This window comes from Coloeus monedula (assembly GCF_965178545.1).
Source record: "Coloeus monedula genome assembly, chromosome: 5".
NCBI lineage: Eukaryota > Metazoa > Chordata > Aves > Passeriformes > Corvidae > Coloeus > Coloeus monedula.
In genome coordinates, this window is record NC_138785.1 from 43,628,003 (window position 1) to 43,643,301 (window position 15,299).

The window sequence follows — 15,299 nt, forward strand, 5'->3', positions numbered from 1 at the left end:
TCATCAGCTTCTGTGTCTAGAAGAGCATCTATTGAAGCCATGCTTGTGCCTATGAAGGAGTCTGTAGTATCAGACACTCCTCGCTTGCTGAGACAAACTTCGAGTTACTGACTCCTCTGCTTTGATCAGTGTCTTTTACTAACCTTCTGACTGTCAGGAAGGTTACACCACTTGTTGAGAAGGTTTTTCTAGGCCTTCCTACTATTCCCCAATGCACTTTTTAAATCATAAGTCCACAGGTTCAATTTGTAGTATCTTCCAATAAATATGTATATAATAGAGAGTAGGACAGAGATGCAAGATGTTTTCCCCCACCAAATCCACCTTTTTGTGAAAGGGTTATATACTCCTTATTTCTGTTAGTCCTCTCTTGCCAAGAGGGAAGAAAATCTTCAGTGAGATACATTTTCTTCAGGAGGCATCTTCTGTTCCTCCCTGACCTTTTTCCAGTGGAATTTTCATCCTGTGTCCTTTTTCCTCAATAAATGTGCCAGCAAGACTTAATTAACGTAAGTTGTTGCAAAAGCAGAAGTTTCTTTCTTATTACATTTCTGTAAAAAGTCATAACTGCCTTTGGCATTACCATGTTACAAATTAGTTGTATGTATAAATCATATTGTTTTCAATGTGATCTCTTCCTGAATAATCCAAATTAGGATAAACAAGACTTGGGAGACTTCAGTCTTCAAACTTACAGGTATTAGGCCAGGTTCTTCTAAATATGTATGCTCTGTTATAAATTTATTTGCCTGGGTAACCCCTTCCTAATTGAAGGCCCAATTTAACAGTAGTGCTCACATAAGTAAAGTTATGCCCAGGCTTAGGTTTTTGCAGGATTGGTCAAGAACACTTAGAAGACCTTTTTAAAACTTGTATTATTTCCAAAGATTCCTTTAATCCATGTACCAAACGCCCCTATATTTTAAAGAAAAAAAACCCAAACTTAAGAACTTTAAAAGCTTGCTCCTATTTTTTCCCTAAATTGAGACTATAAACTATTTACGATCTTGTACCAAGTATCTACTTGTTTTAATTAATCCTTAATTTCAGAGGGTCAATCAGTATCTAGTTCATGTTCCAGTCTCAAAGACTTTATGTTCAGAAGAATGCTCTATTCTCCTAGCTGTTGCCAGTTTATTGCAGCTCTTAACAGTCACTATGACAGAAAAGGCAAGAACAAGAAATGCAGTAAGAGTGAGCAAGTGTTGAGATTCAGGAGGGATTACACGATATCTACAGCAGAGTATGCACACACACAGAGCCCAAGGATTCAGTTACATCTCCAGAAAACAGATACCACGTTTATTTCGGACTTCACCAGACTTGTCTGTATTGCAAATTCCCCACAGAAGTGCTAAAGTACAGAATTGCTAATTAAGGAGGAGGAGAATATCACCCATTTCCCTAGAGTAACTCCAGTAATATGCTTGTCTTAACCCTTTCTCCCTCCATCTAAAAATCTGCCAGGGAACAAGGGTAGTCAAGTCCTGACGTGGACTTCTGGAGTTGGAATCTCCTCTCAATTATATGCTACTGCACGTGTTACAGTGCCAGCTCCAGTGAATGAAGTTTCTGCCAATGAAAGCAGGAAGATAATACTGCCTTTAGAATTTACATCAGTGGCAATCATAGGGAGGAAAAAATTAAAATCTGTTACTCTTCATTTTGATCTTGTGTGAGGCATTCCACTATGGCTGAAAAAAACCTGAAACTTGAATTACCTGAATTAACCTTAGAAAGATAAGCATGCCACTGTTTGACAGAGTCCAATACTAGATACCTTTCTTAGTCTAGCTCAGAGCAAAGCCCAGGCTCAAGTTCCCCCTCAGATGAATTTTAAACCACTAGCTAATGAACTTAGTGCAGTAACAATGAGAACCCCGACAGCTCCATTGTGAAAAAAACAAGCTTCTCAGTTGTCATGGGAGTGAAATTCTGCTTTCATTACCAGTGCAGCTCTCTTCACATGCTCCTGTATTTTTTTCAATGAAAGATGCATAGGGTTTGGAGTGCACAGATTTGGTACACGTGCACAGCAGCTGGTCTGACATGATAAAGCAGAATGAATCTGAAGAAGTTCCTGCCTGTCTGACCAATAATCCATGAACTAAGAGGGATTTACTCAATAGACCAGCACAGATTCCATCCTGTCAAAATTAGAGATTTTTTTTTTTTAAAAAGTGCCTAAAGCCGTTTTCTGTTAGATATTTTCCATTCCCCAAACACCTAGACAGCAAGTAGGAAGTGAACAAAGGTGGGGGGGGGAGGGAATTGTCTGAATCCTGCAATGTTTATAACTTCGTATTCGCTTGATTTGAAGCTCCAACCATAGAATATGTTACTGGAGACATTTCTGTAACTTAAAGAAAATCAATCAGAAGAAGAGCATCCAGCATGCACAGACACACACTGTATGCCAAGGCAGCATTCCCGGTACCGTGTCTAAATTTCATTCTTAAATACGACTTACTTGCCATTCTCTTTTGCTAGGTGGGAACTGCCGAGCGCTAAAAATAACACCAGGATTTGGTGGCGGGAGCTAAAAATACCCTTTCCCGCTCGATTACCGACTCGGCAGGAAAGACGGAGCTCTTGGCATCTGTCACAGTCTATAACCGCCAGCTGGGGATGGAGGCAAAGAGCCCAACCCCGGAGTTGCGCGCCCGGGGAAAGTTTTACGGGCAGACGAAGAGGCCACGGGGCTGCATCCCGGGGCCACGGGACCCCCACCCACCCCAGCCCGGGCGGCGCCCCCGGGCCTCCCCGCCGCCCCTTACCCGCGTTTCGCAGCTTCTTGTTGCGGTAGACGGAGAGGATGACCAGGAGGTTGCCCAGCAGGTCCACCACGATGGTGAAGATGAGGATGGCGGCCAAAGCGGAGGTCACCCAGGGCTGGCGGCGAGGGGCGCCCTCGGCCGGCGGGTCCCGCGGGAGGACGGAGCTGTTCAGCTCGCTCTCGTTCACTCTCATCCTGCCGCCGCCTCCCAGGGCACAACCGGGTACCGGCGGAGGGGGTGCGCCCGCCAGCGCTGCCTCCCGCGGGGGCAGGGCAGGGCAGGTAGGGACGCGGGTCGCGGCCGCCCTGTGCCGGTGGGCTGCCCGCCCTAGGGCGGAGCGGGGCTGGCGGGAGCGGGCGCACCTCCCATGGCGGCCGCCGCCGCCAGCGCAGGCAGGAAGTTTCCCCGAAGCGTGCATGTGCCGCGGCGGGACACTTTTATAGCCCGGCCGCGCCGCCGCCCCGCCCGCCGCCACCGCTGCCGCCAGGTGACACCGACCGCCCCCGCGCCGGCACGTGCGCGGCCCGGGCTCCAGCTGCTGCCGCGCGGCGCCACAGCGCCCCCCCGCGGGCCCCCGCCGCGCCATTCACGCCGCGCTCCGCTTCCCCATTCATGCTCCCGGCCGCTCATTCAGCGCCGGCCGCTCCATTCACCGGCGGAGGCGCGGCAGGGATCGACGGGGGTTGCTGTCTGCGGTTGGGTGGTTTGCAGCGCTCGGCGCTATTTTTAGCTCTCCTGGTTAACGGCGGCTCTTAATTAGGAGCGCGCCGAACTCCCTTCCCCTCCTCCCCCTCCTTTATTTAACATCGCACCCGCACGGTAACGTGAGCGCGGCGAGAAACCTCCCATTGGGGAGCGGGTCGGGGCTGCTATAAAAAGCTCCTCGCGAAGGAGGCTGGCTGTCTGGGCGGGAGGGGCGGCGGGGGGCGTCTGAGGACCCGCGTCCCGGGAGCACCACGTGCCGCCGCAGCGAGGGGGCGGCGGGGGGGACACGCGCCACCTCGGCAGCCCCCCCTTCCTCCCCTGCAGCCCTTCTTCCTCCCCCGCACCCTCGGCAGCGGGGACGATCTGCACAGGGAAGACAGAGAGAAAGGTAGCGGGGATGCCCTGTGCCACCCCTATGAGCCCGGTGAAGTCTGGCTCCCCTGTTCCCCAAAAGCAGCACTTGCTTCAAAGAAAGGAAGGAACAGGGAGCCATTGCCCAGCCGTAAGGAGGACCCAGATGACTAAACAGGCTATCCCCTCACCCCCTCGTGCGGTGGGCGCTCTGCTAAATAAATTTAAAAAAAAAAAAAAAAAAAGGCACTTTCTTCTGACTGAGTCTTCTCGCTTGCATGATATAGAGCTGTTGAAAATCTCTGAGCAAACTGGGCTTGGGGGATCAGTCTCCCATTCAGGGTAACGGGCTGCCAGCGCGGATGGCAGTGCGCGCTGTCCTCCGCTGTGCTGAGGACTGGGCGCGGTGCTGGCGGCCAGGGACGGCCCCGCGCACCCACAGCCATCCCGGCCGGAGCGCTCATGGGGGTGCTGCGACTGGGAGCAAGCGGGGAGTCCGCAGAGGGAGCGCGGGGCTGCTCCTGGGCGGCGCAGCCTCCGCCCGGCGCTGCGGAGCGCAGGCGGTGTCTCTGCGCGGCTCTACGCGGGGCGGGAGGGGCTCATGCGGCCGCAGCCTGCGCTCAGCCGCCCGGGCTCACGGTGGCAGCCCGAGGTGAGGGATAACCAAAGCCACCGCTGTGACCAGCTGCTGCCTAACGCGGCGGGTGTGACAGGAGAACGCGGGAGCGGCCAGCCCGCAGCCGCGGAGGGGCGCGGACAGGCAGGGCGGCGGCGGCAGCAGCGGCACCCCCGCCCGGGCAGGCGCCGCAGTCCCAGCCTGCACGACTGAGTGCCAGGGAAACCCCGAGCTTCCCATTCACCCACGGTTTTCTTTCACCACCGCGGGCAGCGGAGCGATGAGCACCGCCGCTCAGCCTCCCGCTGGTGAATGAGACCGCTTCTGTTTCGTGGGGGAAGCGCTGATTTATTTGATCACCTACTGACTTATTAAACGCTCAATATTCCGGCAGCGTGTTTCCCCGCCGCCCCGATAAACGGCAGACCCGGGGAGAAGTGTCGGCACTACAGAGCATTCCTTCCAACTGCTTCCCAGGAGAGCAAAGCCCATCCATCACTGGAGATGGAGAGCAGCAGCCCGCACTACAGAGGAGGTTGCAGGAGGAACCCCTCAGAGCGGCGCCGCAGCTCCTGGGCAGAGGGTGGTGGTGAGCACGCCCTGACATCCACATCCACCCACCACCAGCCCCCGCCCTCCATCCCCCCTTGCAGCTAGCTCAGTGCATGTGTCCGTGTAGGTGCATAACAAGTAGGTTAGCAAGCTGTGGGAGAAGATTAAATATAGGAGGAGCCAGTATCAGGGGGATATCAGATCAAGGACAGCCACACGTGGATACAGGCAGAACTGCCTGGTCCTCAGTAGACCTCCACGGGTGTTTCACTGGACAGGGAGGGGCTGGCTGCCCAGAGAGAGCTGTGAAGTTTCACAAGGTCAGGTATTTTTAACCAGAAGGTAGATTGATGATGAGGATCAGCCCATGATTTTGTTTCAAAGAAAGGGAATCTGGTCCGTGCAGGAACTGCTGTTAATTGCCTCATTCCTGGGATGTTCAGTGACATATTTACAATTTAGACCCACAGGGGAATGGAGATACCATTCAATCCATCCCGTTTTAGTCTAATGACAAGAGTGTATCTTGGACCAAGGCTGCTTGTGCTGGTGAGAGCAATGCTTAGGGAAGGGAACTCTTCCTGAAAAGGGGACTGTAGATGTCCTACTAGAAAAGCCTACATGAGAGCTAAGGGTGACCCAAGCAGCAGCAAGCACCATGATACATTGAGAAGTCCTTGTGCTGTTGCTCCATGTGTTGGCTTTGTTTCATGCAGAGTGGGAGATGAGCATCAGGATGTGGGTCAGGCTCCAGCAAGAACCACCTTCCCATTCCCTACTAGGGAGTGGGACAACCTTCTCTTTCCTCCCTCTCACCTTGACAGAGACACCTCATACTAGAAAATGCTGCTCTTTAAGGTTTTGCATGTGTTTACTCACATTCTGGAGAGTTAGACTCTTAGATGCCACCCAAAACAAGCAAGCTGTGAAAACTGCAGAGGAGCAGATCTAACAACATCAGTTACTTCACACTGATCAACATTCAGTCAGTCAGACAATCTTAGAGGCAGTTTGGTACTGTTTGTTACATCCTCTGAGGCTGGTCTCTCTCCCCTCACATTTTCTACATTTTTTCTACATATGCATTTTTAAAGTACAACTGAGTGTTAAACGATGCTTTACATTAAAGCAGCGTAAGATAAGATCAAGGCACAAGAACATCACTTGTCCCAGTCACCCCATATTATAATAATTTAAATCAGGGTTGACTCCACTGTAATGAGCAAAGTTGGCAGAGCTTTTATTACATGCAGAAACACAGAACTTGTCTGATCTGTCACAAAAGAGTCCTGATTTGTTTTTGCTTGAGTTATGTGTGCCTGTTGCCCAGGGTGTGCCTGTTGCCCATTCTGTCTCCAGCCAAGTTTCCTGGCTGATCTTGAACTGATGTTGTAGTCTTGGTTTTGGTCCTGTCTCCTCTTGATGCAACCTGGCCTCTCTGGGTGAGTGCTAGGCCTGAGTCTTGTTTTTGTCCTGACTAAGGCTGTCATTTGAGCCTGTTGCCAGCATCTGGCCCTGCCTGCTGCTCTTAGGTCCTGTGAGACCATGCTCATTGGTGTAGGCAGTGCCTGGGTTCAGGTTTTCCTTGGCTCCTGGTTTGTCTTTCCTGTGGAGAAGCTCTTAAAGCTACACAGCAAGGCACATTAGATGAGTTGAGGGAGCACCGTACATCTGAAATGTAGAAAACATGAGAAGAAATTAGCAATTCAGCTGGTTCTCTGAGTAAGAGAATGGAGACTGCCTGGCAGACAGGACTGAGATGGTCAGTAACAGGGGCAAGTACTCAGAGCTTGCTGGTATGGGTGCCTGGCAGAGAATGGAGTGGGAGAGTAAAAGGCAGAATGCTTGTCTCCCTCTGCAGAAGTTTTCACCATGGTACGGTGTGGTTTTCTTACATCAGAGGAAATAGTTGTGGAGGCTGATGACAGATATCTTGGAAAGGGCTGACTTGAATACAAGTATGGGAGGAAGGCCTTGGAGGGCTACACTGGAGCAGGGAGCTAGGTAAGTTGTGGTACCTGTAGCAGTGAAGCAGCAGCTTCTGATATCCTTTATGGTTTGGTGCCTTTCTCTCCTTCAGAGAACCCCAGAAGCTGCATGAAATATATAAATGCAGACTCTATTCTGCTCAATCACAACAGGTATTTCTGTAGTGAAAAGCTGAAACTATCTTAGAATTAAGGTGGCAAAAAAATGCGGTAAGCCAACTGGGAGTGTGTTTCTGTGGTGAGCAGTAGTGTGGAGAGTAGGAGCAGCTGCCCGTTTGAATGCTTAGCATTAAATTAAGTGGGTGCAGATTCTGTCTGGTGCCACTCCTTACTGTTTTGAGACCTTCATAATTCCCCTGTTATGCTGAAGAACAGTTATGATGCTGACGGTTCTTGAGCACTCTAGGAAGGAAAGGAAACTCACAGCTCCTCTCCACTGTGGTGCTTGGAGACATTTTCACCATTACATTTGGCAGCCTCTTGGGCTGCTCTCCCAGCACACTGACACAGTTCTCCCCATAAACCTGCCTTGACAGCTGCTGTTCAGTACACAAATCTTGCTGACACACCTATGGGGCAATTCCACTTCCTCAACAGTTAAACTTCTGTGGCAGCAGGTTTACTGCAGCTCATCCCATGGAAAGAGGTATCTACTACTCCTCATTACATCAGACCATTGGCTATGATGCAACACTACAAAAAATCGTGGCTGTTGTTTCTTTTGTCTTTTAGAGGAGTGATTCAGAGTGCTGCAATTTTGTCATGTTTTATTTTGTGATGTGTGGCTTTCTTTCCCTGACAAGTCTTTTATTTCAGTGGTTTTTTCTTACTTACAATCTGTGGCATCTCCTGCCTTCATGTTGTAAGTCATAAAACAACTGTAAATTGCACCCTCTCTATGAGTATCAGGTTTGGGCGGATGATGTAAGAGATTGATGGGAAATGTGCCAGCTCTTTAATTCTTCATTCAGCACTGCCTTAGAGCCCAGTTTTTGTATTCAGAGAGCGCTGTTATGACAATTCTTGTGCAACACAGTCTGCTTTTGCTTCTGGCTTTGGGGTTTCTAAGGTGAGATGTCATTCACCACATGGCTGTGACAGGGACCAATGTTCTTTAGAAATGAAACTACATCCTAGGACTATTCTCTGCATTAATACTCTCTTCTCCTGCAATATGAAATGGCCTCAAAAGGAAAAAATAGTAGCTTCTCACTGTGGAATGGCATTTTATATAATTGTTAAAGCATTCTCCATGATGATTAGAAAATTATCTTTGAAACTTTGCAAGCAGAAAAGATAACCAATCTCAGCTTATCTGTATTTTAGGATAGGAAAGTGCAATGCTGTATATTGCAATTGACTGTTTTAAGCATGCTACCTCATAATTTTGATCTTAAAGATTAACTTGGAGCTAATTTTGAAGTTGGGGAGATGAGGGTGGGTAAGGTTCAGGGCTATAAATCCTGATCAGAAGCTGATACTTTTTGATGCCCACAGTCACAGACCAAAGTTGCTGAGATAGGTGAGTTAATACTCAGCTTTATCTTCAGTGGCTCCAAGACTTCTAAATCAGTGCATCTCGTGGTAGATCACACTAAGAGACCTACTTTGCTACATATGGAGTGAGGTTGCTTACCTCAGACTGTTCTTCTGGTCTATTTCTTTGCCACGTCCATTTCTTTGTCCTGGGATTCTTCAGGATATTGGCCCCAGCAACTACTTTTGAGAGCTGATTGATGTAGATTGTTCCACAATGTGAGCAGTCCAGTAACAAACAAGGCTGCTAGAGACAGGGCACTCTGTATTACCACACGTGTGTGCACCAAGGAAACAGAACTGTCCTATTATTTGTGGTTGCCTTCAGCTTCCTTCAACTCTGCATTTAAAATGTTAAGAATAAGGATTTCCATGGCAGTAGCATTTTACAGTGTCATGACAACATGTCACTCTTCTGCCCTGCCCCCTGAGCACAGTTCCACAGTTCCTGGTAGATACCATTTACTTGCATTAACTATAGACGTTTAAATACTCCTGCAATAAAATAAAAGCTGTGCCAAAAGCCAGAATGTACCTGCACATTCAGATTGTTAGCTGGTATTCTTTTCTTGCAAGGCTGTTGCCTGGTTTTTTATGCCATTACGGAGCTTTTTTATTTAGCAAGCTCAAAAATTCACAGTGATTCCAGCCCACCCATTTCTCTGATGTTCTCACTGTGCTGACCAAATCCAGCCTGTCTACTTAACATTTAAATTTGTTTTGGTTTTTTTTTTTTTTTCTATACAGGAATCTATTACAGTCAGGGAAATAGCATATTCCTTTAACAGAGCATACAGAATGGTTTAAAATAGAAATAATGTTCACTTTCTTGTTGTATATTTTTATATTCACCTTTGAATATTCTGCTGTTGTGTGGTTTTTTTTTTTTTTTCCTCCTTGGCAGCTACTTTAAAACCTTTCAATATCCCCTTGTATTCTTTTATATGACTCTTTTGTCAGTCTGAGTGAATGTTTTCTTTGGCTTTCCTTTTGTTTAAAAATGGGGAATAAAAGGAACATGTCTTGAATTGAAATCACTGAACTGGAAAGGGACTACAGAAAGAATTGACTGTAGTAAAGCTTAAGTATTAAAATCCAGCCAGTGCAGTTCTTACCAAGTGTAGAAAAGCAGAAAAATGCATACAGCCTCAGAGTGCATGGAGAAACTACAATGGAAACGGTTGAAATGAATGGGAAAAATTGAAATTGGTAGTCTTTGGCATAAAGCAAGAAAAGAATGAGCCTAGGGTAGGGTGGGGTGCTCAGTCTGGGGGATTGCAGAAGTTAAAATGCTTAAAATGGAGAAGCATAGGATTGTTGTGTGTAGTCAATATTTTAGTTTCAGGTTGTTAATAAAGAACTGAAGTCAGCGGAATAAGACTTGATTGAAACGGTGATGACACAATTCCATGATATAATGCTAGGGAGCACTTCACAATGGGCCCTTTTAAGAAATGTGGAATCATTTGCAATTGGAATTGATGGAAAAACACGAAGATTTAATCTGAACTGAAATCCTCAGATGCTGTACTAAGTATTGAATGGTTTTGTCACTATAGAATCTCACCAAAAAAAAGAATCAGCAACATAGTTGCTTTTAATTTTTTATTCAGCACATATGAGTTGAGCCATTTTCTTCAATTTGAGTATCATCAGCAAATCAAGGAAGAGATTTTTAAACAGTTTGCCTTGTCTGCAGTGTTTCCAGAGACCTTTTCAGGCTTGAGTCTACAAATAACAACTTCTAGGTTTGGGGGCTTTTCATTTGTTTGTTTCTGTTTGCACACACCCCCTTCTCCCCCTACACATGCACTTACATACACACACACACACATCCCCCAATTATTCCCGGAGTAGGCTTGGATGCAGTTTGTAGATGATCATAGGGTTCATGGCAGTGATTTGCCTTCCCCATTTTCCAATGAAAATTACAAAACTTCTACTAAATTATCCAGGTGATTTGCCACTGTGATCAATTTCTAAACTTGAATTCTAGAAGGACAGAATGTTTATGAAGAAATAGACACTAGAAAGACCAAATAAGTAATTTTTCTGAGCTGGCAATTTAATACTGCTCAGCAGCTATTTATATTAATTTTGCTTACTGCTTTCAACATATTGTTTCATACTTCATCTAATTTATTTTCTACTCTTTTTGTTTCACTAATAAACAAAAATGGATTTAGTGACTACTTCTGCTGTAACCTTTTAATTCCCTCTCAGTGTGATGCACTAGACTTCATCCATATTAGTTTTAGTAACTCCTCAGGTAGTTAAGAGTTGTGTCAATACAAAACCTAGTCACAAAATAAACCACGAGTTCAGCAAAGGTTACTTAATCTTCTCAGGGATCTCAAAGTCACCAAATGTGATTTTTTCTTCAAAAGACTAAACAAGTGACACACCAGAGGTTCTTCAGAAAGGATTGAACACATTTAGTATTGCTCAGTAATCAGAAAACACCTTTGTGTTTTCGATACAGTGCTCTTCAAAGAGACAAGTAACAGCTCTAAGAAATGTTGCCTCTATGTGGAAAAGATACAATACATCCAGGGAATAGAAATGATGTCTCTATTACTCTTGTACCTGAATATATATTTCAGAGGCAATGATGTGTGAGAGGGAAGTTCTGGCTTCAGAATAGGAACTTGCTATTTTTTTTGTAACTGCAACCAGAATACCTGCTCTATTGAGATAGTTAATATTATTCAGAACATGTAAGACATGTCTTGTTTCCTGTATCTGCTCAGGAAAAATCTGGAGTGGTGATGGGAGGCCATAAAATATTATTGAAGTCAGTGGTCAGCACTGCATCACTCTGACCCAGCTTGTTCTGGGTAACATGAACTGTGTCTTGTGATTCCTCACACGTCCTATTCAGGGCTGATTGTATTCATTTCATCTGCTGGTTTTGCATCCTCCTGTCAAGATATTTGTGTGGGCTTGTGCTTATCTAACACTTAATAACCTTGCAGCATTTTTTAGTATTTGTTTTATCTCCCTCTACACATCCCATCCTCTTGCTGAGGAATCCAGTTTGTTTGCCTGACTTAGTCACAGTCCTCATGCTCAGCCACAGAATTTCTCTTCAGTTTTCAGGCAGTTTCACCCTAAAATTTAATTTCTGCACTTTCTGCACTTTAATTTCATTTCACTTCCATCCTTGAATCCTCAGCCTGGGACAATAAGACAGAGGTATTTATTAATTTGTGCCCACTACTTTTTCAGAACATGCTTTTTCCTGGTAATTAGTCTGCTCTATCAACAAGAAACCTCCAATGGCTCTCAGAAAAGATGAAGAAAAATGGGAAGACAGTAAAACAGAATAAAATAAATCTGGTGATTAATCAGTCAATAAACACCAGTTGTAGTACACACACTCACTAAGGGGATACAATTTAAATCTATTGGCTTAGAAATCTGACATCATTAATCCATTATTAATTTTTGAAAAAAAAAGCTTGTTATGCTGAAACTGTTTTGCATTCTTAAACAAAATGAAAAAAGTGACAATATGCAAATCAAAACTGCATAAGAAGACAACACGCATAGAAATGAAATCATCAAAAGTAATATAAAAACCTTTACTCCTTGAGAATTGTGATAGTTACCATAAATTGTATTTATTCTCATTACTTTATAAAAAAAAAGGTACCCGGTTAGCATCTAATCTTGAAAATGCTAGAAACTATTCACAAGAGTATAATTACTTATATGCACCACGCTTCTGGGCTAAGTCCTTTTAAACTTCTATATAAAATAAGAATTTATAATATTTGTAACTTAACCTGTGATTTAATACCTATTAGTCTGTCGTGGTCAAATGATGTTTTTTTACAGCCCTTGAAAAACAGGCTTGAACAGTTACGTCACTCTTGGTGGAAAACCTCAAAGTTATGAAAAAACTCAAGGAATTACTTAAATTCTGAGCATGCACATAAATAAAGTGCTAACAGAGCATTTAGTAGTCATTTTCTTCACTATGAGGGTAGTGAGGCACTGGCACAGGATGCCCAGGGAAGCTGTGGATGTCCCATCCCTGGAAGTGTTCAAGGCTTGGAGCAACCTGAACTAGCAGAAGGTGTCCCTGCCCATGGTGGGGAGTTGGAACTAGATGATCTTTAAGGTCCCTGCCAACCCAAACCTTTCTATGAGTCTGTGATGTACTGAGTGAAGTGTTTGATCCATTCTGTGTTGTCAATTTCACCTTATCTAAATTTTTTACCTACTGGGACTCCAACTATGAAAAATTCTGCAGCAATAACCTACATATGAAAGTGCAGACATTGTGTTCAGAAGTCATCTATGCTAGGTAATATATATTAGCCAGAAATTTTTAGTACCATCAATTTCAATTATGTTGATTAGTACATATCTACTTTGTTGACATGAGTGATTAATTTCAGCAATGTTTTGCTACAAGGTCTGCTGAAGGTATGTTTTCTCTCAAGTTTGGATTTTCTGCCATTGATAAAATCTCTAGAACTTTTCATATAACTTTGATCTTCATTATGAAGACATACTGCTTTTAGGCTTGTTTTTAAAACGAAATAAAGTAAAACATAATATAAAATTGTCATATACTTTTTATGTGATCTGGGACATAGAATAAAGGCTGTCACTATGATACTGTGCATTGACTTTGTTGAATTTATCTGAATTATTACTGAAATTGGTATAGTGATTCATTTCAGGGAAGCTTTTTTGCTTTAGAATTTCAGAGCAGATTTTAGCTATATTTATATCATTGTGATTTCTTAGACAGGTACACATATCCTTTGGATTTATTTTGGAACAAATATGTGATTTCATTGCTGAAAATGGGTGACCAACATTTTGACTCTGATTCCTGTGATATCTCCCTGTTTATGTGTGAAGGATTGGTTTGTAGCCTATTGTAAGAGGTACATGCCAGTGATGCCAATCATATTTATTATTTTTCCAAGAGAGGAGGAAACAATGGAGCTGTTAATAAGAAAGAAGATTTCTAAAGTCGTACTATATATTTTTTAATAATATATAAAGTGGGGAGAATACAAAAAACTGCCTCAGATATTAAACACTGAAGCTTATTCTAAACTCCAGTAGCTGTGACGTCATATAAAAATATCATCCCCTAAAAAGACTTCTTTTCCTTATGTTTAGTCCATCTGACTTACTTGATAAATGTTCACCATTCAGTGTTTTATATGAAATAAACTAGTGCTTTTCATCTAGTTAATGGATCAAAGCAGTGTTCAAAGAAGAAAAACTCCTTTTATTAGCATTTTGTAGCAAATTCAGCTGACACAATAAGAAAGCAATGGAGGTGGAAAATGACTTGCCCTTTTATCTGTGAGTTTAACTCAAGGTTACAGCTAGCATGTGTGAGTGGTAGCTATTAATATTTTTAATTAGTCTGTTGAGAAATTTTCTATTCTATAGCTAATGACCCAACAATTTATTTGTAGACTGAATCCACTTAAAATTATCTTTGATGAACAACTATCTGACTAATAAAGCATCCAGATATAATACTTAAAATGCTTTAATTGAGACGGTTGAACTGGCAGCTATTTCATTGTAACTGAAAAACTCTTGTGATTTTATGGGAGAAGAAGTAATCTAAAAGCCAACTCCCAAGTTTTTTACTTTTCAAATGATAAGAATGTGGAATAATTTGACCACAATACTATTTTTCTTGGCAAAATTTTTATAGCATTATTGGCTGGTTTTGTTCAATTAGAGTACATGTTCATTTTTACATATCTGGAGGAAATGACCCAAAATACAAAGCAGCAAAAAGCTGTCTGCTGAATAAAGTAAAATAAACAAAATAAGTGGTACAAAACCTGCCAGTCCAAGTTTGGAGATTTGTGTGGATTTTTTTTCTTTTCCTTTTTTTATTTTCTGAGAGAAGTCTGCAAAAGGTTATTTTTTTGAATCACAATTTTAAAGTCTTTCATGATGTATTCATGTATCTTTGTATATAGTCTCTATGAGCTCCTTTCACTATCAACTATCCCTCCTATTTTTGTCTGTCATTTTTCAGGTGCTGTAGGTTTTTCCTTATATGAGAAAATGGATTGCCAGGTTGACCTGTCATACAGAAATATATCCGTCATTGTGCCTGACGTGTGGATTGCTACTTATGAAGAACAGGCTCTCCTAGCATACAAGAGGATTTATTTTTATCTCTTGCCTTGGTTCTTTCCAGGTATTTAGGCCCTGGTGTAGTGGTATTTCTTGGGATCATCATGTGCTTTATGATGAGTTTTGTTTGCCTGTAGCAAAGTCTCTCAGATAAGAAAATGAACAAAAAAATATAATCTGTTATAATTACCTAGAGCTGTCACTATAGAGAGAAGATCCATAGTTAGTAAAATTATGGTCTTTTTTTGTCTTATTGATTAACCTGCTGAAATAATTTGTGAGTTGTATAATAGGTTGAAGGTACTCTTTTTTCCTTGTATATTCTTTCTAAGAATAAAAACATTTGCTAAGGCCTATGGGCTGAGATTTTTCTATTATTTATTAAGGTAAATTAATAAATTTGATTATATTATTTGATATAATTTGATATAGCTCTGTGGTATAGAAGGTACCCTTCCTATGAGAAGTGACTCGGAGCTCACATGGAAGCAATGTTAGATGTCCCCATTCTAGGAATGGATATCTGAGTTTTGTCAGAATTTCTTGAGGAGTGCATGTTTTATTCTTAGATGAAATTTTGTGTGAAAGTAGAGAACCTGTATTTCCAGTATTTCCAAGTAAAACAAGTGTCAGGCCTTTTTT

General features: G+C 43.4%; 1 protein-coding gene across 1 annotated transcript in view; it reads right to left on the reverse strand.

The window, feature by feature from the left end:
* Positions 1–2,970, reverse strand: part of MTNR1A (melatonin receptor 1A) — a gene marked incomplete at both ends in the record, with an annotated part of 52,420 nt that extends 49,450 nt beyond the window's left edge. The window contains one exon of the mRNA XM_082282423.1: positions 2,778–2,970. Within this exon, the coding sequence (XP_082138549.1) occupies positions 2,778–2,970 (193 nt within the window). The remainder of the gene's footprint in view (positions 1–2,777) is intronic.
* Positions 2,971–15,299: the final 12,329 nt, after the last annotated feature.